General features: G+C 41.7%; 1 protein-coding gene across 2 annotated transcripts; it reads left to right on the forward strand.

Moving 5' to 3' along the window:
* The first annotated feature begins 1,369 nt into the window (after positions 1 to 1,369).
* OPRK1 (opioid receptor kappa 1) lies at positions 1,370 to 21,921 on the forward strand. 2 transcript variants are annotated; one of them, XM_070392248.1, is made up of 4 exons: positions 1,370 to 1,443; positions 1,797 to 2,093; positions 15,044 to 15,396; positions 17,989 to 21,921. In XM_070392248.1, the coding sequence occupies exons 2-4, from the start codon at positions 1,837 to 1,839 to the stop codon at positions 18,519 to 18,521; spliced, it is 1,143 nt and encodes a 380-aa protein (XP_070248349.1). In that variant the 5' UTR covers positions 1,370 to 1,443; positions 1,797 to 1,836; the 3' UTR covers positions 18,522 to 21,921. The 2 variants fall into 2 exon arrangements, with proteins under 2 accessions (XP_070248349.1, XP_070248351.1); XM_070392250.1 differs by lacking the exon at positions 1,370 to 1,443 and adding an exon at positions 2,858 to 2,882 and having other exon boundaries at positions 2,059 to 2,093.
* The last annotated feature ends 5,488 nt before the right edge of the window (positions 21,922 to 27,409 follow it).

The raw sequence follows: 27,409 nt of genomic DNA on the forward strand, positions 1-27,409 counted from the left end.
TGTCCAAGGTTGAAGGGGATTGTTGGGCAAAGGGAAGCTCTTTTGCTCTTCATATCACACCGCTCAAGAGAACTGTGCATTTCAAGGCTGTGGTAAGACTCTGGAGGTTAAAATCCTTCTTTTGGAGATAGGAGCCCTCTTCTGCTGTCAGCTGATGGATGGAATTCCTGTATCAGCCATTATGGTGTCTGCGTGTGGGCATGGATGTGAGCTGTGGAACGCGGTGGGGGGCTGTATTTGTCTCAAGAAGCCAATCTTACACCAGGAATCCAGCTGAGAAAAGGAGGTGCCTTGGTCTCCTGGCATCCAGCCTCCAATACCGAATTAGACAAGGGGAAGTCCCCACTCTTCTCAGGATCCCCACCTCAGTGGCTGAATCCTGGCTCCCCTCCTCCAGCCCTCCTTTACTGTCCTACCTTTAGCCATTGTCCCATGAGTCCCTTTGCCTGCGGGCCTCTTACACCCAGCAGAATCTGACCGTGGTCCCTTGGACTGGCAGAGTTACCCAATGAAACGATGGAGACTGGATTTCTCTAGGGGGGTTCAGGTTCTCAGAGGCATCATAGAGAAGGCGCTATAGTCAGGCTGTGAGGCCGCACGGATGGATGTAGAAGAAAGAGGCATTCTCACCTACATTGGATCAACACTGAGCCCTACGGAGTGTTTTGTTCTGCAGGTAATTCCACACAGTACAGGGAATACCTGCAAGACTCAGTCTGTGGGCTGTCCCAGTTCAAGGATCCTGAAAGGAACAGAAATTAAATCATTACTGTTTTATGACCTGTCTTATTCTAATTGGATGATTTTGCTACTGTATTTGGATGGGTCACTCAAATAAGCAAACCTACGTTGTCTCTCCGCCCCTGAAAGAAGGTGTGTGCTGGGAACTATGCCTACAACAAATTCTGGGCATATCCGGAATAATCCAAGTGAATACTCGCACTAACTAGGCACCTGCTTCCTTACTGCTCAGTGTAAACGACTCAGCGGCTCCCTGGATTGGGATGGTGGGAAGACTGCAGAGCCCTCCCAATGAGGCTGTCGGGAGGGTCTGAGAACTTCCTAAAAGGGTGAGCCCGCAGGGCGAGTTTGGGGCGCGGGGCCGAAGCCCCCACCCCTCGGCAGGTTGTGAGTGGGCAGGACGGGGCGCGGCCCCCGGGTGGGGCGAGCGCGCCACCCGAGCTCCCCGCCCGCGCGCCCCTCGCGCCCGCCCGCCCGCCCGCCACGTACTCGCGCGTCCCGCCCGGCTGAGCGCCGCCAGTCCCGGGAGCCCCGCGCTGGGCTGCAAAGGGCCCTGGGGCAGAGCGGGGAGCGGGGTCCGAGAGCCTCCGCAGTGCTGCGGGTGCCTGGCGACCCTGAGAGCCGAGCCCGAGCCGGGCACGCGCTGTTCATCACCCGCCAGGGCGACCTCGGGACCTCCCCGCGCGTCTCCGGGAGCCAGAGGTGAGCTTCGGGCTTGGCGGGCGCAGTCCTTGGGAGCGAGGACACTGCACTCGAGGTCTCTTGTCCCTGGGGGCTCAGAGCGGCAGGCTGAGGACCTGCCCACCAGGGGACAGTGCCTAGGAAAGGGGGGCTTCTCTGGACCTAGGGAAAAAGAGCGAGAGCTCTCCACCCCACCCGCCACCCAGCAGCGCGCCTGTTCCCTAGGGTGACAGCTAGACGTCCTTCTCCTGGTCCCGCCTGGTGGGCAACAGCGGGCCCTGGACCCCCAGCCCCGCCGGCCTCCCTGCGCGAACGAAGCCTGACGCGGGCAAAGTTTGCCTCCCCAGGAGCAGCTCATTCTCTCGCTCCCGCAGCCCCGGAGGTGCAGCCTGTCCTCAGGCTCCACCTGCAGCCATGGAGTCCCCAGTTCAGATCTTCCGCGGAGATCCGGGCCCCACCTGCGCGCCGAGCACCTGTCTGCTCCCCAACGGCAGCGGCGGGGTCCCGGGCTGGGCCGAGCCCGACAGCAACAGCAGCGCGGGCTCCGAGGACACGCCGCTGGAAGCCGCCTACATCTCCCCCGCCATCCCGGTCATCATCACGGCGGTCTACTCGTTGGTGTTCGTCGTGGGCTTGGTGGGAAACTCCCTGGTCATGTTCGTGATCATCCGGTGAGCGCAGGGTCCGGGCGCGTCAGTGGGCAGAGGCAGGAGGGAGGGCAAGGGCCCGCCACCCAGACCTGCGATGGGGAGCCAGCCAGGTGGTGGGGACTCTATACCGTCTGTGCGGGGCTCGGGAAAGGCTCAGAGGGTGGCCTCTTAGACATGAACGATTTCCTGGGAGAGTTTTTGGTGGGGACTGTGAGGTTCACACAGGGCGAATCCCGGTTGCCAGAGATTCTTGAGCATGTCAGTTTCCTCGTTTCCCCAACCCCTCCATCCTTCCACCTCATTCTCAAACTCTGGGCAGGTAAGTACCAGGGTGTGGACCAAGGCCAATGCTCCCGGAGAGAAAACCAGTCCATTTGCTTGGCCCTTTGCTCGGTTGCCTGGGCCAGTTGGGAGCACTTTGTTTTGCTCTTTGAAAATAGTTTTTTAAGATAAATTCAGACCCACCGAGTACACTGTACATAAATCAGAATTTCCATGATTCATCAGGTTAGTACTAAGTTTTATGAAGCGAAAACCAATCTACTATTTAAGGTTGTTTGGTATGCACGCGTGAGCCTTTTTTAGTACTGAAATGCTATTTGTTTAGCCCATCAGGGACTTTTGTAAATAAGTCATCTAATATTTATCTCTGGAGTATGTATGGGTGGTGGAAGTTTTTAAAAAAATTGCTTTTTTTTATTCTCCACCGTGAGAAATTGAAGGTTTTATTTTATTATTCTTTTGTGGGATTCTGTTGATTTCTACTTCCAATAATAAATATCCAGCTATCCACATAATGCTAATGCTCTGGTAAGTGAAGTTATTCTTTTTTTTTTTTTTTTTCGCTTAAAGTATTACAAAGGGTATTACATAAGTGTCCTTTCCCCCCCCCCCCCCCCCCCCGCCCTTGACAAACCCCTACCCTCCCTTACCCCCCAGTGTCTTATGTCCATTAGTTATGCTTATATGCATGCATACAAGTCCTTCGGTTGATCTCTTACTCCCCTCCCTCCTGCCCCCCAACTCTCTCTGGCCTTCCCACTGCAGTTTGACAATCAGTTTGAGGCAGCTCTGCCTCTGTATATTGTTCAAAAGTTTGTAATGGTCTTTATTATCCATGAATGAGTGAGATCATGTGGTATTTTTCCTTCATTGACTGGCTTGTTAAGTGAAGTTATTCTTACTTTGGCCTCTTTCAACAAAGAAAAAGAAGAAAAATACAACTTTGTTCTGGTTGCCCCTTGAGACATATGTGTTTCACTTTTGGGAGACTTAATGCCCTGGCGATGCACCTTTGGGAGGGAATAAGAAGCTTACATTGCTTGGAGAATATCCTGTGAAATAAAATGTGCAAGTCACTCTGTTTAGGGGCATTAAAAAATGAGGAACTAATTTCTTCTTTTTATCCTGACTTGAGTTTTAAAACAGGCTTTTTACTTATCATGAACTTTAAGAACAGTATCTACAGTAGCTGGAGTCTGATTCTCTTGGGAAATCATTGTCATACGGATGGTTTTTGCTTTTTTTTTGGCTTGGGAATGTCAGGTCTTTTATCTTCACCCATGCTCCGAAACTAAAAACCATTATTTAGACCTCCAAACACATTATAAAGCTCATTTTACCTACAATTAGTGTCTGTAGCTTGGTACCCTTGGTTTCCATAATTGCTTATTGCATTTTACAGGAATTCTATCAGTGATGAGTAAAAGCTACAGAAGGGGGGAATATTTTAAAAGCAAATTGTTTTTCCAAGTCATTAGTAATTTCAGGGCTGCTCTCCATTAGAGAGAAGATTATAGTAACAAAAAGAAAAGAAAAGACAGCTGTATTTTATATTATAATTAACATTTTTAAAAGATCTTTGATACAGAGGCTGTTGTTTTGTAATAAAAGATTGTTACACAAAAAGAGGTCGCTAAGAAAAAGTCCAACTCTGCTCCTACTCATACTGTATTTACGTGCTTCAGTAAAACAGACACGGCTTATTGTCATTTGAATGAGCACCTGAAGTTTTTGCCTGAGAAGAGTTTCTTTAGCTGCTCTACAACTTTTTATATGGCCCTGCAGACTAAGATTAAAAATAATGAAAAATCCTAAAATATGTGCCAAGACAATGGAGAACATTAGACATGTCAAAAAGAAGAATCATTGTAGAGGCCCAGTGCATGAAATTTATGCACAGGAGGCGGGGGTCCCTCAGCCTGGCCTGCACCCTCTTCAATCTGGGACCGCTGGCTCCTAACCGCTCACCTGCCTACCTGCCTGATCACCCCTAACCACTTTGCCTGCCTGCCTGATTGCCCCTAACCTCTCTGCCTGCTGGCCTGATCACCCCTAACTGCCTCTGCCTGCCAGCCTGATCACCCCTAACCGCCCTCCCCTGCTGGCCTGATCACCTCTAACCACCTCTGCCTTGGCCCCCACCACCGTGGCTTTGTCCGGAAGGATGTCCAGAAGACATTCAGTCTAATTAGCATATTACCCTTTCATTAGTATATATATATATATATATATATATATATATATATATATATATGTATATATATATGTATATATATATATATATATATTGCATTATATATAAGCCAGTAACCTATCTTCCTTTTCCTATACATGTATATATATATATATCTCCAGGACTAAATTTGTTAGAAGGGGATACATTTAGCTACAAATACAAAAGCAGTTAGACAGTTCACATAAAAACATCTTCCATCCTTCCACCTCATTCTCAATTAGTTGGTGATTATGTTGGATAATAAATGAAAAGTGAAGAATTATACTATTATCCTGGAATGCCAGCCTATTGAAATGATAGTGCTCATAAATCTATAGCTAAGGGAATTGTAGAGTACCTAGAATTTGTTCAGAATGATACATAAAACCTCAGAAGAAAAATTGGGGGACTTGGATTTCATTGGCTCAGGTGAAGAAAGGAGTGAAGATTGGAGAGGGTGGCCTCAAGAGGGTCCTGGGATGCTGTTTAAGAACTGAGCATGGATTCAAATTGATGTTGAGGGCTGAGCAATATTGCTTGGAAAGATGAAGGCTCACTTTTGAGAAGAACACGATTTTAATATACATGCAAAGGGGTCCTGGTGGAGTTCAGTCAACTAGGAACTCATCCTGGAGATGGAATGTGGGTGCTTGGATGGCAGTGCAGGTGCCAGTCTAACGGCCAGCTGAGACCTGAGGAGAAAGTTAGGGTTGTGGAACAAACATTGATTGTTTGTGAGCCTGCCTTACAAATTAAAGTTTCAATTGTTTTCATCATTTAATGTGTACCATCTTTCATGATTCCCTAACATGAGGGCACATTAACCTTTCACTATGAAAACCTTAAATTTTGTGCCTTTCAGCAAACCCTTCCCTCCAGGCTTTGGGGTTTGTAGCCTTGGGGAGGGAAGTTCTTCTTTAGCTTTTGATCCACATCCTTGGGTCCCACCAACACTGTGTGCCTATGGTGTGACACTCGTGTTCTCTTCACCTGCAACCCAGCTCACACTCCAGACCTTGCCAGGTAGCCCCACCTCTAACATATTAAACATCCATTCTCCCACTCTCATTACAACTTCCCATGCAGACAGCTGTCTCCTCCCTTAGCAAAACATAATTAAAATTTAATAAACACTTACTATAAGCCAGGCTGGTAAAGCTACCTACTTCACTTGAATTATTTTATTTAATCTTTGCAGCCATAGATATATTATCATGACCACTTAACAGATGTTGAAAGTAAGGCAAAGAAAGATTAAATAAACTGACTAACGCCACAACTTGCTAACTGTGGGACAAGAATGATCCCAGCAGCTTGACCCCAGATCCTGTGCTGTGATCCATTCTGCTATTCATTTTCCTTTAGACCACTTCTACAGACTGGGATACCTTCTTACCTGGCACACCTTCATTTTCTCCCAGACTATTTCTTCTTTTCTTACCTAGCCTAGACCCCAGGAGCCATAACTTCAGCCTCTTTGATAATATACTCAAATACCATGATTTCCTGCCCCTTTGCCACTCTATCCCATCAAACCTTAATTCTGGTTCAAGCCAGTAACCTATCTTCCTTGTTCCTATACCCAGCTAGATTAATGCTGCAGAATAAAATCAATTTTATCTTTGTCAGAGCAACAGCACTTGCTTCAAGTGCATCCGACTAGAATTCTGCCTAGTTTCCTGTGTCTCCTATTTTCCAGAAGGGTCCCATTCCTTTTACTATTTCCCACTTTAAAAACCTAATTTAAATGGTACTAATTCTCAAGCCCTCTATCTGACTATATCATCCACCTGCTAGGAACACTCCTTCTCTTACCTACATGTACTGGCAGCCACCCTCCCCTCATTCCCTTTCATCTCAAAGAGTTCCCTTCCTTCTATCCAAGGCAAATCCCTGCTCCTGTGTTTTGAACTTTCACAGCTATAGGTTTCTTTGCCATATCAGTTATCTCCTTTCTACTCTATCCATAATCTCTCCCCTTCTACTGCTTTTGTCCGGTAAGCACCTGGACATACTCAAGTATTTCTCATCTTAGAAATAATCAACATCCATAAAGCTTCCATTTTTCTGAGTTCCCTTAGCTAATGTCTTTTCATCCTCTTGTTTGTCATAGGCCAGCTTCTTGGAGGAATAATCCCTCCTCTTCATTTCCTTGTCTTCCGCCTATTCCTCAACTCAGTGCCCTTAGGTTCTTTTCCTGGCGGTTCTTCACCAAAGTTATGGCGCTCACATTCCAGATGCTCACGTGTGAGGCTGGTTATCACTTGTTTTCCATGGACACTTGGCGGGCTTGACCAATCTTACATTCCTCACTTTCCACACCAGCATCCTGTTCTTGACTTCCTTCCACGTCCTTTAAGGTTCTCTTTAGTCTCCATCACAGACACCTCTTCCTTTTATGTTTCTTAAATAGTCACATTTTCCAGAGCCTTCTTAGCTCTCTTTGGTTCTCCCTTGACATACTCTCTCTTAGTCAGGTTTCCACTAGCGAAGCAGAACCAGTAGGGGATGTACATATGAAGAGATTTATTGCAAGGAATTGACATGTCATTGTAGGGCTGGCTAGGCAAGTCTGGAACCCATGGGGCGGGCATCAAGGAAGGCAGGTGCATCCAGGTGGAATTTTGTCTTCCTCAGAGAAGCCTCAGCTCTGCTCTTAAGGCCTTTCAACTGTTTGGATGAGGCCCACCAGATTACCTAGGATAATGTCCCTTGTTTAAAGTCAACTGATTATGGACTTTAACCACATCTACAAAACACCTTTACAGCAACACCTAGGTGAGTGCTTGACTGAATATTGGGTGAGTATAGCTTGGCCAAGATGGCACATCAAATTGATCATCCCACTCTCAATGGTATTATCCATTTCTCTGGCCATAATATTCAGGCAAATTCCGACTAATCCTAAATCCATGAATCTCTCTCCCAGGTGTTAATACCTAGCTGCAGACTCAGTTGGCCTCCTTCCTTCCTGATGGCTCTATGTAATTATATTGCAAGTACTTCAAGTTTCTAGAGAATCTGCCTGTATTAATTTGCAATGGCTGCTATAACAAAGTACCACAGATTAGGTGGCTTTAACAACAGACATATATTTTTTCATACTCCTGGAGGCTAGAAGTTCAAGATCAAGGGGTTGGCAAGCTTGGTTTCTTCTGAGGCCTCTCTCCTTGGCTTGCAGATGGCTGTTTTCTCCCTGTGTCTTCACATTGTCTTCTGTCTGTGTCCTAATAGTCTCTTCTTATGACGCCAGCCATACTGAATTAGGGCACATCTTAAGACCCATTTTACCTCATTTTATCTTTATAAAGGCCCTGTCTTCCAAGGCAGTCCCATTCTGAAGACTCAGCATTTGGACTTGAACACATGAATTTGGGTCAAGGGACACAATTCAGCCCTAAACACAATCTGTTCCCTTCCTGTTCTACTTAAGAAAACACTCACCTCAAGCTTCAATATGCATGATAATTATGGATATACACTGAGTGGCCAGATTATTATGACCGGCCAGATTATTATGACCACCCCATCAGTACTTCGTTGGGCCACCTTTTGTATGTTCTTTTTTAATTTAAAGAAAAGCTTTACCTGACTTAGTCTGGGCCTCATGGTTGAATTTGTGCCAGTCTGACAACTGTGTGGCTATAGCCAAATTGGAGAAATATGGGAAGAGTGGAGTAACCCAATCAGAGTGTCTGCTACAGTGCCTGCCTCTTTTCCTTCCCAGCTGTTTTATTCCTCCACCTCGAAGTACTCATTGTAATTATTGTAGTTTATGTGCACACCATAAACATGTAGTTTATTCCATATTCTCTCAAATGTCAACATAGCTCACCTTAGATAATACTGCCAAACCATGCGAGAGAGGCGTTAGAGAAAAGGCAGAGGTATATTGTATAATTAGCCACGTGCCACTCCCTGTTATCTAACATTAGTCGTACCTTAGACTTTGGTTAAAAAAATGTGTCATACTTTATCCTAAATTCTCTTTTGGACTCAATATTAAATATTTCCTTAAAACAAAAATAGCAAAGATAACTTCAGAAATTATTTACAAAGGGCCTATCTTGCATTTCTCAAAGTAATTTTATCATTTGACAACCTCTAAAAAGAGAGAGTTGATTTTATTGCAAGTGTTTATGTGGATTAGCTAAATGGAATTATTTTCTCCTCTGAGACATGTGATTGCAGATAAAGTCCAAATCTTTGCGGAACTGTTTCAGAGATAAGAGATTAAACACACACACCCTCCCCCCTAAGAAAAAAGATAAAAAGGCAAAAAATAACTTGGTGATCAGTATAGAGTTCCTAAACTCTAACAGACTCCAGGCAAAATTGTAGTCTCCATGGTTACTTCTTGATTATGTTGACTTTATCAGATTACAGTTTTTCCTGGTGCCTATCTTCTCATTAGTTCCAGAGGAACTTCTCTCTCCTTGGGGATGATAGCACCTCTCCATTAGTCATTCAAGGGAGAACAGTATCTTTATGTGAACTATGCAGTTCTCACCTCCTTTTCTCTATATTAATTTGTGGGTACACTCAATTATCATCCCTAGTGGCTCTGTGCTCAGCTAAAAACCTAACATTGTATGCCTGCAAGACAGGTTTAGACCTGTATTAACAAAAGATGGTTTCAGAATAACGTTTATTTATTCCTCAACAGAAAACAACCAATGAATTTTTTTGTTTCTTTCTTTCTTTGGAGGGGGTGCTGGCTTATGACTTAGATAAGGAAACCTTATGCAAGAAGAATAAATTTTAGGAGTGGGAATAATACTGTAAACTGCTTGCTGATCAAGCCAGTCAGACTTCACATAAAAGATAAGAAAACAGAAAATATGTGAGGAATTGAGAAATTCCAAAGGAAATTGGTCTACAGGTGAGCAAGGAAGCCATCAGATTAAGAATGGCTAGATTTATGAGCATTTAGAGATTGGCTATAACAACAGGAACAATTTTCTGAGCTCCTGTTGAGCTCATTAACTCATTATTAACTCATTTAACTGCACAACAAAACTCAAAACTCTGTGCTTTACGATGTTGCTTTTCACCTAGTAAATGGCTCACTTCCTCTGGACAAAAGAGGGAGCAGGAGGGTAACTGTATCTCCTCTGTGCCAGCACCCTTTAGCCTACTTTAGCTAGGTCAGTTTTCAGTAGAAAAATGGAAAAATAATTTAGCCCAGCCAGCGTGGCTCATTGGTTGAGTGTTGACCTATGAACCAGGAGGTCACAATTTGATTCCAGTCAGGCCATGTGCTCGGTTGTGGGCTTGATCCCCAGTGTGGGGCCTGTAGGAGGTAGCCGATGAATGAATCTCTCTCATCAATGATGTTTCTATCTCTCTCTTCCTCTCCTTTCCTCTCTGATATCAATAAAAATATATTTTTTTAAAAAAAGGAAAATAATTTAAGATGTCTACATACGTATTCAGATAGCTGTACACTAGGAAACTTCAGTCATTTGAGATTTGTAGTTTTCCACTAGGTGTTCTTGGCCATTATAAATACGCTTCGCACACAGTTGCATGTACTCGAACATTGTTCTGGCAGTCAGGGCCCTGATTACAGACAGGATGAGCAGTTACTGGGGTGTTAACTATTCCAGGGAAATCATTACTTTGACATTCCCCTGTTCTCCTTTCCCTGCCACCACCCTGTAGGGGTGTGCGGTGATGCAAGTCCACCATTCTGGCTACGTGCCTGGTGACTGCGGTCTCCACAGTCATGGGACTCAGGGACACACTCCACTTCTCAGTTCGCTTTATAGTGTTTGCTTTTTTCATTGGGAGAATAATTCTGGAGAACAATTCTGGAGAACTGAAGGGGCCTGATGCCTATGGGAATATGACTCCTTTAGAATACTACATATCGGAGCAATTTCAAAGTCAGATCATTGGAGAAACAATAACTGCATTTCCCTTCTTCTTCTAAAATTAATAAGCTACTTCCCTTTAGGAAAGGACCATGATTACAATAGTAAGTAGTCCGAAAGGACAGATTAATTTCATCAAGATAAACTGAAAATATGGACAGGATTTAATGAAGCAAACTCATTATGTCTTCAAATTAATTCTTCTGAGAATTCACATCAGTATACCTATCATTATTTTTTTTAATCACTTTAAACATAAAATGTAGAAGCCTATGTGTCTGGAAAACACACACAGAAAAATGAGTAAGTCATATTGTTAGCAATGCAGAGAAGAGTACCAAAACTTGTCTCTCACTAAGCCAGTCTTCCACTGTTGGCTGAAAGGCCTGCCTTTCTCAGGGGCTGCAGAATTTTCCTGCTGCTAAGTTTGGTGTTTTGGGGTCTTCAGATTCCTAATGCAGCCCTAATATTATAAGTTAAAGGCCGGCTTGTAGGTGTTTATTGTTTTCATTATGTTGGAGCTGTAGTTATATGGCTACTCAGAAGGCTCAGATTTTACTTCCCCACTGTCTCACGAATTTGTGGTTTCAGGCAATTCACTTACTTCCTCTTTATTCAGTTCCCGCAACTGAAAAATGGGTAGTGCCTTTCATAAAACTCAAACACCATAAAGAACATGGCAGCATTTGTCCATCAAGGGGCAGCATGCTAATGTTTTATATCAGTGTTCACTTCTGGACTATGCGCTCTTACCTCATGTCACATGTTGTCTATCCTCATGACACATATGTGACCACACTAATCAGAATGTTTTTCAATCTTTAGCTGATGGAGGTGGCATTATTCTCAGAATCACATTATTTCTCTGATGAAATTCCTGACTCCTTAAGAAGCTTTTGAATGACAGTCCTGAATTCCTTTACTTATTAGACATGGAGTCTGAAAACCAATGAAAAGTATCTCCGGAAAAAAAATGCAGGCATTGGTATCTTATGGGATTGTGATACTGATTATTTGGACAGTAGTTGATAACTAATAATGACAGTAGCAATGATAACAGCAGCAGGAGCAGCAATATGACAATGACGGTTGGCATTCACTGAGCAACTATCAAGTACCAGGTCCCGTGCTAAGTAATTGGTGCTTAGCCATCAAGATTGTGGACTTACCATGCTGTCATAAAGCTAAAAAGGAGCTTCTGATTAATGAATCAGGATTTAAATTAAAAAACAAAACACTTGGACGATACACCTCAATAGCAAGACATTCTAATAATCTAGGAATGACCTTCCCCCTGCATGTTGTCTGAGAACAGCAGGCGCAAGGAAAGAGCCAGAAGCCCTGAGACCACTGTGTCAGAACATGGCCCCCATGGGTGCCTCGTTTCTTGGGTTGCTAGTGTCACACTTTCCCGGAAATGCGTCCTGGTGACATTGGTTCCCGATACCTCAGCAGATAACTTGGTTCCCTTTGCCATCACACAAGCATGTATGGTTGCCAATCTAAGAGCCATGCCTTGATTCTCTGTAAAGAGCACTAGACTGGGAAGGTCTTGAGTTAAGGTATCATGGGGAGCATTTGTAACTCCTGGAGACACCCTCCGCCATGTTGCCTCATTGCTGGCTCTCAGTTCCTTAGTTGACCCCTCTTTGGGGCCTGCTCTCCCGCCTCTGCTAGTACACCATACTGTTATTTTCAGGTTTGTAACTTTGTCAGGTTTAGTGAGGACAGCCCACAGACTTTGCTCTATTAGTGCCATATGCTCCTGTGGTGTGTGTGCTAAAAAGTGCCACCACTCGCTGCCAGCCCACCCCCAGCCTCTCCACATAAGCCCCAAATGCCCACCCAGATGATGCCATTTTACTTGAAATACTTGTGAATTTTAGTAAAGCAGTGTGGATGACATGGAAAATAATTTTGTGTATCCTCTCAGAGTAAGAAAGCTTACTTGTTTTTTCCATCAGTGGACATACAGTGACCAGAGGACTAACTACTGTTTCATTTTGGTTAAATACAAACAATACCCAACAGCTCAACCAGACTGTCATTGGGGGTGAGGGTTTTGTCTTATGGATCCAGGCCAGTGTAGGATGTAAGACTGTCAATAAATATTTGTTGAACTCTTTGCTTATTTATTACTTTAATTATACCTGTTTAGTTCTTCCTTCGTGGTGCTGCAGGGCTATAAGCATCTGTCTTTCAGGAATGTGGGAGAGAGGCCTTGCTCTTCTGCCCCTTCCAGATCCTCCCACTGAGCCTCTGCCTCTGCTGACACTAGACAAATTACTTACCCGAGTATAACCTTCTTCACCTCTATTGGGGGAAAAGACATAAATCTTCAGGGTAAACTTGAAGGGCAGTTGTTGTGAGAATCAAATAGGATACACTGAAGTCAACATATTGAGTTTGGTGCTGGGGAGAGAGAGGTAAGAATGCGGGAGCTGGGATCAAACCCCTGGGCGTGAATTCCTGCCATGCCACTTATCATTGTATTACTTTGAGAAATTTACAGAATAGGGAATTTTACAGAGGCCTCCACCACATAAGAGAGGAAAGAGGAGTTGGGGAACATGAAATAAATTAGACGTATTCTCCAGACCAGGTGCATGCTACTAATTATTTCAGGAACTTTATGAAACAGGCATTCTATTTCCCATTTTGTCGTTGGGAAACTGCAGCTCAGGGTTCTTAGTGACCTCTCCAAAGTCTGTCAGTTGGGAGGAAACGTGACTAGATCACAGGTCTGCCTAAGCGTGTAAGGCAGAGATCAGTTTAACTTTATAGAGAAAGAAGAGAATATCAGGGAAACAATGTGAGACTAGAAGTCAAAGATATTTCCTGCTCGAATCTTGGCTAGCATTAGGGATTTGGAGGGAGAAAGTTGAAAAAGTAAGAGGTCAGCTTGTAAGATGCATTTTTTTTTAAGCATAAAACCATGTTTTAAAGAAGACAATGTCTGGACAGATAGCCTTTCCGTGCGCTCATTAGAAATATTTGGCTCTGCCTCAGTAAATGTATTTGCTTAGTTATCTACGCCTTTATAAAACCTATGCCCTGAGCATTGGCCTTGCACATGGAATCACTTTCTAAAGCTTATGGGACATTTAAAAATATTTGAGTAAAAACTGTAAGACAAAAGCATATTTTTAAATAAACTCCCCACTCTCCAGATGAATGCAGTGCTTAGCCAACAGAGCATCAAAATGAAAAACAAAAGATATTAACTGTAGTACCAGTCCTTATGATGCTTTTATTCAAGCACAAACAAATATGTTTCTTAAGAATGGAAGAGAGGAAGGGAAGATTGGGAGTGGGGAAAGGGTAAGGGGTGGAATTAGGAGACTGTGAGTGAAATGTGATCCTCTGTGTCAGATATTTTGAATGAGGCCATCCACTGCCTTTATCTCTTGTATTGCCATTTTGGTTTTATTAACCTTATTTCACAGGAACCGAAACTCAGAAAAGTCTTATAATGAGTTCAGACTCGGGACTATTTGACTACTCATTAGACCGCATTGTTTCCAAGGGGAGTCAAGGCTGTTCTATCATTTCATGGTAAAAGAAATTTCTCATGTGGCAAATTTATGTCTTGAATGACACCAACACAGTGATCAATGAATACCATTGATATTGATTTTATAGCCAAAGCAGAAATGGTTTTCCATGAGATAGCTTCCTTTAAATGACCTTTAATAAAAGTCATGACCATAACCTTGAGAAAGCCTGGCTCCTTGAAGGCTCAGTGGGCATGGCTGAATTAATTGTGATAAAGTCTACAAATCTGAAGTGTGTAGAAAGTAATAACTTAGGGATTTTCCAAACATATGTTGGCATTTGGCCTCTGAAAGCCTGCGGATATAGTTTGGAACATTTCATGCCCTATAGATCCCTGAGGAATCACTCTAAGTGAGAAAATTTTCTTAATTTGGTTTTAGTTGAAAATGGAATTGTTCTAAACTTCATGTTGTAATGAAAAGAATAATTTGGGCTTAAAGGCAATCTTTCTGACCTACTTTTAAATTACTCTCCCCACATTTGGAAGATGAAACAAATTATGTGCTTGAAAACTCACTCAAGATGGGAGTAAAGCAAAACAGAATTCTTTCTCACCAGCTGTACCAGATTACATTTAGTGCTGTGACATGTATAAGGGAAGGACTCAGCCTGCTGTGTTTACAGAATGCATTGAAAATTAAAAACCAGTGCACAGTGGCAAATTAAAAACCAACAAACTTAGTTGTATTTTAGCCAGTGAATTTGAAAAGACCTGTATTATATGCAAGTCTGTTGAGAAGCTCTGTACTAACTAGTATATTCATCTATTTATCTATGCTGTTTTCTTTACCTGTTAATTTTTTTATTTAAATGAAGTTTTGCACAAAGCAGTAGAATAAAAGCGAAAATCAGAGATTTGGGGCCATTTTTATATTACTCCTAAAGTCTAGAATAGTTCTCTTACTGATATTAAATACTCAATACATATCTGAAGAAATAAGGAATGAAAGTAAATTCAATAATCCACAGGCTTTCACAAACATTTTTACCTCAGGGATTTGACATAAAGATGGAAGGAAATTATCTCACTTCTTGTCTTTTAGATACACTAAGATGAAGACGGCGACCAACATTTATATATTTAACCTGGCTTTGGCTGATGCTTTAGTGACTACCACCATGCCCTTCCAGAGCACGGTTTATCTGATGAATTCCTGGCCCTTTGGGGATGTGCTGTGCAAGATAGTCATTTCCATTGACTACTACAACATGTTTACCAGCATTTTCACCTTGACCATGATGAGTGTGGACCGATACATTGCTGTGTGCCACCCTGTCAAGGCGCTGGACTTTCGCACACCCTTGAATGCAAAGATCATCAATATCTGTATTTGGCTCCTGTCTTCATCTGTTGGCATATCCGCGATTGTCCTTGGAGGAACCAAAGTCAGGGAAGGTAAGGGCAGGCATTTTCATTTAATTTTTTAAACATACTTCTAATGAAACAAAATCTTAATTTGGGAGTGATTAGAACACACATCTAGTGGAAAAGGCAAAAGACAATGGAAAGATTATGCCTAAATCCATGCAAGATGAGAAATAAGACAATTTTGTGTCCCTTTCCATATTTAAACACAAGCTGAGATAGTGACCTTACCTGAACACAGAGCCCAACCTGTCTCCCATTTCGGAAGTGCTATCAGAATCTGGAGAAATGGGGCTGAAGGTAAGGAACAATAGGCATATGGGTTTATGGAATACAATTCCACTGTATCCTGGCTATTTTGAGATACCTCCTTGCTCCTCTTCTTTCTCCCTAAAAAGGGACCCATGCATCGTCCCATACACCAAAAGGTGGCAGGTTCAATTCCTGATCAGGCACATACCTAGGTTGGGGGTTCAATCCCCAGTCAGGGTGTGTACAGGGGCAACTGATGGATGTTTCTCTCCCTCTCCCTCTCCCTCTCCCTCTCCCTCTCCCTCTCCCTCTCCCTCTCCCTCTCCTTCTCTTTCTAAAAAGACAAATCAATAAAAACATATCCTTGGTTGAGGGTAAAAACAAAACTCTATGGAATATTATGCAGCTATAAAAAAAGAAGGATCTCTTACCCTTTGAGACAGCATGGAGGGACATGGAGAGCATTGTGCTAAGCAAAATAAGCCATTCAGAGACAGTGAAGTATCACATGATCTCACTTATATGTGGGATCTAATCAACCAATGAACAAAATAGATCCAAAAGCATGGAAGCATGGCACAAGCTGACAGATCTCAGAGGGAAGGGGGCAGAGATTAAGCAAGGAACTTATATGCATATGGACACAGACAATAGTGTGGTGAAGGCCTGAGGTGGAGTAGGAACTGGGTGGAGGAGGTCAATGGTGGAAATATGGGAGACATCTGTAATGCTCTCTTCAATAAAGATCAAAAAAATAAAAAAATAGCACCTTATTATGTTGTGATTGACATGTAAATAGCTGTGCATATTTAATGTATACAACTCAATAAGTTTTGGGATAATTACATACCTGTGGAACCATGACCCCATCAAGAGCATAAACACATCTGTCACCTTTCAAAATTTCCTCCTGCCCTCTTTACTATTACTTTTGTATTCATGTTAAGAACATTTAACATAAGATCTACCCCTCTTGGCAAATTTTAAGTCTGCAGTACAATATTTTTAGCTGTTGGGCCTATGACGCAGAGTAAATGTCCAGAGCCTATTTACTTGCATAACTGAAAGTTTGTACCCTTGACCATCATCTCTCCCTCCACAAGCCCCTAGAAACCACTGTTCTACTCTCTACCTCTATGAGTTTGACTATTTTATATTCCACATATAAGTTAGATCATATAGTATTTGTCTTTTTGTATCTCACTTATTTTACTTAGCATAATGTGTACCAGGTGTCCACCCATGTTGTTGCAAATGGCAGGATTTTCTTTCTTTCTAAGGCTGAATAATATTTCATTATATATATCACATCTTTTATTCATCCATGAATGGATATTATGGATATTTAGGTTGTTTCCATATCTTAGCTGAGGCCAACCACAAGGAAGAGACAATGTTAGAATACACAAAAGTTAAGCAGAAAAAACAAAAAAATCAAAAATATTCCCTACCTTCAAGGAAGCTAGATTCAACAGACAAGTCAAACCCATCTTAGCGATGTCTAAGAAAAATAATCCTGAATATTTTAGCCTACACCCAAATCATATACAAATTTGGTTTTCCAATCAATATTGCAAAACAAATATTTTGAGATGCTTCTTTTCAAAATAGTACTTTATTTTTTTCAATTTACTTTCAATATTATTTTGTATTGGTTTCAAGTATACAGTATGGTGGTTAGACAATCATATCAGGGTAAAATATTTTTTAAACTCAGGTTTTTGCAATGTGCCACCCATCAAAAGTTGCTTAATAACTATTTTTTTCTATGATAATAGTGATTTTTAAAAAATTATTTTAACTCTTCTTAGTCCTACAAATATTATAGCAAACATTAAAAGATATTTTTGTTCATTTTTTTATAGTAACTATTTTGGACAATGATTTTTGTAGAGACTCAAAAATTACAAGTTATTCTAGGAGATTTTATTACTGAGAGGCTTGATCTGATACTTAATTGATTATATTTTTTGTATTTTAAAGTATATGTAATTGAAATTATAAAAAGATGCACTGTGTTTTATTGAGGGATATTTGATTAAGAGCACATTCAAATGTTTTAGAAAACATTACTAATAGAACTGTTTCTTTATTTAAACATACTCGTGGTATTTTTGAAGCAGAGTTTTCCAACATCAGAAGAAAATATATGTGTGTGTGTGTGTGTGTGTATTTTTTTTTTTTTAATCCTCACCTGAGGGTATTTTTCCACTGATTTTTAGGAAGAGTGGAAGGGAGTGGGAGAGAGAAACATCCATATAATAGAGACACATTGATTGGTATGAGCCCAGACCAGGGTGGGGATCCAGCCTGCAACCAAGATATGGGTAATAATACTTTTCTTTTTGTATTGTGGTGTTGTTTTTGCAGACTTGGATGTCATCGAGTGCTCCTTGCAGTTCCCGGATGACGATTACTCGTGGTGGGACCTCTTCATGAAAATCTGCGTCTTCGTCTTTGCCTTTGTGATCCCCGTCATCATCATCATCATCTGCTACACCCTGATGATCCTGCGCTTAAAGAGCGTCCGACTCCTCTCCGGCTCCCGAGAGAAAGATCGCAACCTCCGGCGAATCACCAGGCTGGTCCTGGTGGTGGTGGCCGTTTTCATCATCTGCTGGACCCCCATTCACATCTTCATTCTGGTGGAGGCGCTGGGGAGCACCTCTCACAGCACTGCTGCCCTCTCCAGCTATTACTTCTGCATCGCCTTGGGTTACACCAACAGCAGCCTGAACCCCATCCTCTATGCCTTCCTCGACGAAAATTTCAAGCGGTGTTTTAGGGACTTCTGCTTTCCAATTAAGATGAGGATGGAGCGGCAGAGCACTAGCAGGGTCAGAAATACGGTTCAGGATCCTGCTTACGTGAGGGATGTTGATGGGATAAATAAACCAGTATGACTAGTCGTGGAGATGTCTTCTTATAGTTCCCTGGGAAGAGAAGAGTTCAATGATCTAGGTTTAACTCAGATTACTACTGCAGTCTGAAGCGGAAAAGTAGAATTTCTTACAAACTTTTAGAAGTCTCACGGTCTGAAGTCATACATGAGGCTGTAGTAGTGACCCAGGTCAATGGAAGCATCAAGGTTGTAGGAACTGAGCGAGCAAATACAACCCCTCAGAAGGGTAGGGAAGCAAGGCTGGTTTCCAGTTCCTCTGATGAACAAGAAACAAGCCTTTTTCTTCTGGTTGCCTAGATTTACTTCAGGACTCAGCTGTCGCGAGCCTCCTATGCAATGTGGTTCAAAAGCTCTGTATAGGAAACAAAGCAAAACAAAATGTTGGTTTCAGAGCCCAGTGGGCATCCAATCCCGATGCTTAACATTGACAGTAACAACGACAACCATTTCCAGGGGCCATGCCCAGCTCACTTTATGCTACATGGAGCCACATTGTGTGGTGAGGATTCTACCTTAAGTTTGACTTGGACTCATACCTGAAAAGTCTGATGTTCATATAGACTAGAAAATTATCTTGATATTTAAACATACAAAAGATGGGTTGCAATATAGTTTAATTCCCCCAAAGAACTATATTTATAGCATGCTATTCAGATAAATAATCTCATGATAAGGTGTGTCCTCATGCTAAGAAACATAAATTGGTTTAAATATCACCAAAAGTATATACTAGTACAGTTCCATCTGTAAATAATAGTATATGTGTAAACTAGAAATGGGTTTGCCATAAAGCCGGGCAGTTTCTTGAGAGCGTGTTAATAATTTCCCCGAGTTATTTAGTGATGCTGAGGCATTTTGCTGCAACATCAGCTTCCCTCTGAGAATCAGTCAATGGCGCATCTCTTTGTGACTCCCCGAGCACCAATTAGTCCTTTATAGGGTCCATAACGCCACAGAATATTTAACTCACTCCCAGGCTGTAGCCTTTGCCGAATCTAGTTTATATGCAACATCTCTTTATGAATATATTCCTATTACCATATTGTCTGTGTTCGTGAAGGGAAGGCATTTTGCTCGTGTAAATCTCAAGTTATTCTTCCGTGGCTTTCGGTGGAAAGTAGAATTGGTCCTAACTGTGGGCTGAATGAGGACATGATGTCACTCGGGGTGCTCGGACACCCATGGCACTGGGTTCTGTGAAGAACACACCTGAGAGGATAATGTCATGAGCATCACATTTAGGGTAATTTTGCTAAAACTTTCAGATGACATATAAATTTCCCCTCCCTTTTCCTGAAAATTATGGTTTCAGAAGTAATGGCTTTTTCTGTCATTTGCCTGGGCAGAAAAGGGGGTAATTTAAAAATAACACTCATCTTTTCTTTAGCCTATATGTTATGTTATTAGGACAGAACCCTTTGAAATTTAATTGGAAAATCAAAGGCATAGACCTATAGACCTATACACATCACTACTTCTGTAAGTTCTGTTCACTGTGTGTGCTCTCTCTTGTGTATATATTCTTTTTAGATTGAAGTTTTTATATGTGGCTTCAGAGTTTTAATATGATGATGTTTGTCAATTCGTTAGTCAATTCCAGATTTTCATGGCACCTAATCCATGGCAGCAAGGTGAGGTTTTTCATGATAAAAATATAGAGCTTTGCCTGGCTGGAATGGCTCAGTGGTTGAGCATTGACCTGTGAACCGGGAGGTTATGGTTCAATTCCCAGTCAGGCACATGCCCGGTTGTGGGCTCAGTCCCCAGTGTGGGGTGTGCAGGAGGCAGTTGATCAATGAATGACTCTCTCATCATTGATGTTTCCCTCTCTCTCTCTCTCTCTCTCTCTCTGTCTCTCCCCCTTCCTCTCTGAAATCAATAAAAATAAAAAACAACAACATAGAGCTCTTTTGAACATTTCTTAAATTGTATTGATTTTTCTTAGGTGTTCTTATAGTCTTATAAATAAAAGTAGATAGAAATGGGTTAAATATTGGTTGACATTCACCCATGGTTAAAAATCTTGGATATCATACAGGAAGGAGATCTGTATAGCAAATAATTTCAGAAATAAACCCTACTGACGTGGGAAATATAGAAACCTCTTTAAATGGTAAAACCCAAAACTCTAACAGAGATGAAATCACGGAACAAACTTACAGTAATGTGTTCTCTTTAACTTAGCACCACACATGCCTTCATAGCACCAGTTGCCATCATTAGAGCCTGAGCTTCAGCCTGGGTATTCTCCATCTCTTATATCTAAGTTTGCAGGCCAAGGAGAGGGAAGTAGCTCTAGGTGACCCTGAGGGGTGTTAGACGCTTCTCCATTATTGTTAACACCAATCTCCCGAAAATGAAAGAGGAGGGAGGGTGGCGATGTCATTTAAGGGCACTGCATTAAAGAATGATAAAGTGACTCATGTATGTGAGGAAAAATAGCACTTACACAAACCTGTTTCTCCTTGAAAGTGTGTATGTGCACAAGACTGTGTGCATGCATGAATGGGTGAAAGTGTGTGTACATGTCTCTGTATGTGTGTGTACTGTCGTGAAGCAGTGGTTGTATTGCGATTCCTTCATCATTCCATACATTTGTCCCAGCCCAGCTGTGTCCCATCTCTTCGTGCTCCTGTTCTCCCATGGCAGCAAGGAGGGCACTGCCCCCTGTGTCTTTGAGACTAGAGCTGCATGTATCCTTGAGTTAAAGCTCTACACAAACTCCATCTTCCAACCTGGGTAACGACTTCTGTGAGACAGAATCTAGTGAGGAGTCAGAAAACATTCAGGGAAATGAAACAGATGTGCAAGAGCCAAGAGGGTGAAAAAACCCATAATCCTAACTGGGAGGAGAGTATTTGTGTCTCAGACTACTCTTAGGAACCTAGGAGCAGCCCCGATGCGGAGAGTTTAAGTAAAAACTTCAGGCCTTATACTAAAAAAGGAAGCATAGTTTGGAAAATAGTTTTGAGAAAACAACGAGGACTATTCACATAAATTTTAAGAAAATGGCTCCATTCTATGATGCGTTAGTGAGAAATAAAAGTTCTTAAATTTGTAAACCATTATCAGGCAATTTATGCGTGTTTCTTCTAGTGTTGGGACGTAGTAAGACGAATTACTGAAATAAAAGAAACACGTTGGTTGGCTTTAAATTAGAGCTGTTTCAGGAGAACGCTGTGACAAGTTTGCATGTCCATTCAATACGATTTATTTTCTAAGCGAGAGCCATTTGGAAGATTCAGCATAAATATGGAGCGCTCATTCCTAAGGTGATTTTATTCTCTGCAAGAAAAGTATATTCATATATCCTTTACTATGATGTTTATTATTCATATCTTGTTACTTTTAAGATGATAATTATGCATTGTATATATGATTGTGTGCCTTGCAATAAAATAAAAATTGTACTGCTAAAATTCACAGCAGAGGATTTCTGTGCTAAATAATTTATTCTTTAATACCTGAAATGATGCTGCACTTAAGCAAGAATAATGTTAATTGTTACTTTTTTTGTTACTTTAAACTATATACCATAACTTTAACTTTCCATTCATGACAATTCTGTAGATGATCAATAGAAGGACCAAAACATGCAGGAATCTAAGCAATGATCTAAAATTTTTAAACCTATCAGTTGCTTAGGAAATTTTACCTGTTTTCACAGCAATGCTGCCAAGAACCCAGAAGCAATGTTATATGCTACCTTTCCTATGAAAAACCACGGGTTCGCTAGGAAAATATGCAAAATTTAAAATCAAACTGTCCTGCCAGTAACAACATAAACTCAGCCTTGAAACACAAGCAGCCTTCTGCCCCTACTCTCAGTCCAATATGACCACATCACTGCCATGAATGATCTGTTTCTAAGCCTCGTGGAATTTGTATACACAAAGAGCAATTTCAAAACCAGTATCCTCCTGGTTTTTAAGATATATGCAACCGTATGTTTATTGCAGCATTATTTACAATAACCAAGATGTGGAAGAAATCCGAGTGCCTATCATCATCGATGGGATAAAGACGAGGTGGAACATGTAAATAATGGAATATTATTCCACCATAAAAATGAATGAACTCTTACCACTTGAGACAACGTGGATGGACCCAGAGGCAATAAAGCTACATTAAATATGTCAGACAGAGAAAGACAAATACCATATGATTCCACTTATATGTGGAATCTAAAGAACAAAATAAACAAAACAGACACAGGCTCATAGATGCAGAGAAAAAGCTGACATTTGCCCTATGGGAGGGAAGATGGGAGGCTGCATAAAAAAGTTAAACAGATTAGGAAGTACAAATTGGTAATTACAAAATAGTCATGGGGATGTAAAGTACAGCAATATTGTAATAACTGTAGGGTATCAGGTGAATACTTGAATTATCGGGGGGTCACTTTGCAAATTCTATAATTGTCTAAGCACTATGCTGTACACCTGAAAGTAATATAAAATAATATTGACTAGTCACTGTAATTGAAAAATAAGATTAAAAAATTAAAATAAATAAATGTGTTAGGAAGAGAGTGGCCACAGCTAGTGTTGTCTCAATTTCCCTATTTCAGTCCCTTTCTGCCCCCATTAAAAAAAAAAATCTCTTGAAATAAAACTTCTGTTGTTTGTTAGCCCTCACTGGTTTTCTCAGTGGTTAGAGCATTGGCCTTTGGACTGAAGTATCTTGGTTTCGATTGCGGTCAAGGGCACGAATGTTGGTTGTAGTCTCAATCCCTGGTCCTGGTTAGGGCATGGGCTGGAGACAATCAATCGATGTGTCTAGATTCACATCAATATTTCTCTCTCTCTATCTCTCTCTCAATATATAAATGAACAAATGAATGAATTATGTGAAGTAGGAAATGCATGGTGCTATGGCAGTAGACATATTCTGAATCATTTACTAATTGAATAATCTTAAAATTAGTTATGTTCTTCTCACCTAGAAAGTACTGCTACTTGGGCATGTGCCCTGATCCTGAAATAACTACCTTTCAGGATGATTATAAAGAGATGATGATATAATTTATATTCAAATGATTTATAAACAATCAACCTCTATACAACAATGTTATTATTAACCTGCTAAATAATGATTCAGAAACTTTTCTGGAAACCAAAATTAAGATTCCCTAGTGCCTTTGTTTTATAGTGAAGTAAGAAGTGTGACTAGAGCCAATTATTGCCTTTTGGAAACTGTGCTTCACTAAAGTCTGTATGACCAAAGGGAAGAATTAAATTCAGAAACTCTAATCTCACAATATTGAGTTACGTTTGGCAATGTCTGGTTAGATGTGTGTACCAGGTAACTTGGTAATTGTTAAGTCAAAATCCAGAGAGATTGCTTGGGCTAGAATTTAAAGGGTTTTTCTTGAGACCAAGGTTTGCATTGTTGGACACAAAACATTTTCTTAATAACATCTCCATGAGAAAGCAATCTTCTTTTTCCGAGAAAAATCATTTTTTTGGAGAAATCTTGTTTGTTGTTAAAAGCCTAAGCCCACTAAATGTTTAAATGATTATCTGCTGAGAGATTTCTTTCCAAACGGTTTTCCTTTAAATGTGCTTTCATGTATTATAGAGCCCTAGACAAAGATGGTTTTACCCAAAAATTTTAAATGAATTAAATCACTACAATAAAAAAAACAACTGTTGGTTTTGGCATTGCCAACGAACCACAGCAATTCTAGGCTTTTGCTGTTCAATTAAACTTCATTTCACCTTAAACTCCATGAAGTCTCACCCCAGCCAGTGTGGCTCAGTGGTTGAGCATCAACCTATGAACAAGGAAGATCAGGTTCGATTCTTGATCAGGGCACATGCCCAAGTAGCAGGCTCGATCCCTAGCAGAGGGCATGCAAGAAGAAGCCAATAAATGATTCTCTCTCTCATCATTGATGTTTCTATGTCTCTCTCCCTCTCCCTTTGTCTCTGAAATCAATAAAAATATATTTTAAAAAAACAATCAAAAGCTCTAGCTGGTTTCGCTCAGTGGATAGAGCATCGGCCTGAGGACTGAAGGGTCCAGGGTTTGATTCTGGTCAAGGGCACATGCCCGGGTTGCAGGCTCGATCCCCAATGTGGCGTGTGCAGGAGGCAGCAGATTGATAATTCTCTCTCATCATTGATGTTTCTCTCTCTCTCTCCCCCTCCCTTCCTCTCTGAAGTTAATAAAAATATAAAGAAAAAAAAAACCTTCCATGAAGTCTCAAGCACACTTTACATATAGAAACAGTGGCATACTGAACTCAGTGGCAAGGAGCAAACGTAATGCTGTGCATTTATACTTCCAGAAAGGACTTGCTTCGTTTCCATGGCACTCCATGGTCCCAGCTCTCCTACCTCTGCTGGCTTTAGTGGAGTGAAGTCAGCTTGTAAGACCAGAAGGCTTCACAGAGACCGGGAGAAAGGGCGTCTCATAAGATTCCTTTGTTGATTTTATTCCATTGTGCCTATTCCTTCAGCCTACTCTGTTTTCCCACTGGAACACAGCGCAGTACTCTGCACCTCTGGTTACCGAACCACCTTTCTTTGACTTCAAAGTCAAAAGAAAGCTATTGTATAAGTTCCTTTCACCTTAAAAATTCGGAGAAGTACATCTTCACTCGCTGCCTGTTTTTTAAAGCACTGTGTCTTTAATTTCACACAGCCTGGCTTCTGTCCCACAATGCCGGTTCTGCACAGCACTTCACAGGCTACAGAGAACTGAGATGTGGCCTGTTAACTCCCATGCACCAAAGAGGGAAGTTAAGGCCTGACTGGGGCTTTTCTTCTACACACAGTCACGGTGTGTTACCAGTACCTGGCCCTCTGCATGCTCCCATTGGACGGTCCTCCTTCTTCTCAGCTTCTTTACATGCTTACATGCTACTCTTTCTCTCTTTCTTGGTTTCCTCCACACTCCACACTGCTGAGCTCCCACCTCACAAGTCCCAATTTTGTGCTCCCTCACTGCACCCTGTCTATGGGCCTTCCTCTCAAGGCTGCTTCTTTGTGTCCCCTAGGATATGCTTTTGTTGATGAGAGAGAGAGAGAGAGGGAGAGAGAGAGAGAGAGAGAGAGAGAGAGAGAGAGAGATGAGAGAATTGATTGATGTGAGAAAAACATCAATCGATTGCCTCCTGTACATGCCCGACTGGGGGATTGAACGTAAAACCTAGTTATGTGCCCTGACAGAGAATTAAACCCAAAATTCTTTGGTGCATGGGACCACACTCCAGCCAACTGAGTCACCCGGCCAGGGCTCTTAGCTCTTTTTGGATGGATCCCAAAAGTCTGTAGGGGCTCTGATCTAGTTTTTACATTTTAATTTCAAACTCCACTATCTCAAACTCAGTCTTCTCTTCTTCCCAAACACCCTCTCCCAGGAAAACTCCTATTTCTGTCACACTTACCATAATTGCCCCAGTCACTAAGGCTTGAACAATTCATGGCAGCCTTGACCTGGCGGTTGCTTTTCCACAGCTAATCACCAAGACCTATTAGCCTGCCCTTTATTGTGTGACTTAAAATCTCTTCTTTTCCACCTTCCTGTAGTTCAAGTACTTACTTCCTGTTTGTTTTCTCAACCTTAGGTTTTTCCTGTTCCTTCCCCTCATTCCGCCCCCGCCCCCCCCCCCCCCCAAAAAAATTCTACAGCCACTGCCAGGTTAGTCTTTTTCACCAGTTCAGGGTAACAACAACAGTTAACCCTTTTGAGTGGGTCTTTATTGTGAGGTATACATATCTTCAGTTCATCCTAACAAAAACCCTATGAAGTAGATACTATTAGTTTGATTCCCATCTTACATGTAGAAAATTAAGTATCATAGAGGGCATACAACTGGCCAAGTTTACACAAGCGTAAGTGGCAAAGCTGAGATTCAGAAAAGGTCACCTGTCTCTGAAACACATGGGCTTGTCTCCCACACCAGAGTGGCCTGGGCTCTTGGGTCCTGGTGTAGACTTGTAGCTGTGTATACCTTCTAGACTTCTGTTTTGCCCCTCGATCTCACTATGCCTTTCCATTTAGTAGAAGGGACCCCTGAGTCTTGTGTGCTCTAGTTCCTGGTAACCATAAGAGCCACAGAGTTCTGAGCCCCACCCCCATGTCTGGGACCCTGTTGACCTGCCTAATTTTTGTTATTTCCATACTCTCTTCCCAGGACACACAATGAAGAATGGCCTGTATGCTGTTCAGCTGCTGTTAGATCTCAACCTGGGACCTGCCTGAATGCCTGCTTTTATATCGCAGAGCCTTGGGTATAAACCTGGGCGGATCTTTTAGTATATTCTAATTTGTACTTACAATAACTCTTCTAAGGAAACTTTAACTCTCCAGTCCCAGTCTGCCAGTCTGATTAAGGTAACCAGTAAATTATGACATTTGTCCTAATTAAAATCCATACTAAGGCTGACTTCCTGAGCAAGCTAGGTCTGGTCCAGCCCAGAACTGCTTTCATTTCCCCTACCTCTTTCTATTTTCCAGCTTTTTCAAGGGTCTTCCCACATTTTCCCAGCTCTCCCAACATAAAGGATGTGCATTGGATCAGGGATTTTCAGGCTTGGCTATGTAACACAATCACCTGAGAAACATTCAACATACAGATGACAAGCCTACGCTGAAGTCCTACTGACTTCAGAACCACCAACTAAGACTTCCTTGAATCCTCAATGCTTATGCATAATAAACAATAATTATTCATGATGGTTTTAGTGTTGTTTTTTAATGCTTCAATGAACTCATAAATTGCATAGGCGATGTAAGCCACCTGGCCCAATGCCTGACAGATAATGGGTTTTCTGTAAATGCTAATTAGTTCCTCTACTCTTTATTCTAGTCATCACAAGTTTATTGCTTTCATTTGTTTAAATAAACATTTTAAATAGAGTTACATCTTCTACATTTCTT

This window comes from Myotis yumanensis, unplaced genomic scaffold, assembly GCF_028538775.1.
Source record: "Myotis yumanensis isolate MYYU_CA2020_CCGP unplaced genomic scaffold, mMyoYum1.0.hap1 SCAF_15, whole genome shotgun sequence".
Classification (NCBI taxonomy): domain Eukaryota; kingdom Metazoa; phylum Chordata; class Mammalia; order Chiroptera; family Vespertilionidae; genus Myotis; species Myotis yumanensis.

Excerpts from the sequence above, each read along its gene's own strand:
- OPRK1 (XM_070392248.1), top strand. The coding sequence starts at position 1,837 with ATGGAGTCCCCAGTTCAGATCTTCCGCGGAGATCCGGGCCCCACCTGC. Across the intron at positions 2,094-15,043 it reads GTCATGTTCGTGATCATCCG|ATACACTAAGATGAAGACGG; the intron begins GTGAGCGCAGGG and ends CTTGTCTTTTAG. Across the intron at positions 15,397-17,988 it reads AGGAACCAAAGTCAGGGAAG|ACTTGGATGTCATCGAGTGC; the intron begins GTAAGGGCAGGC and ends TTGTTTTTGCAG.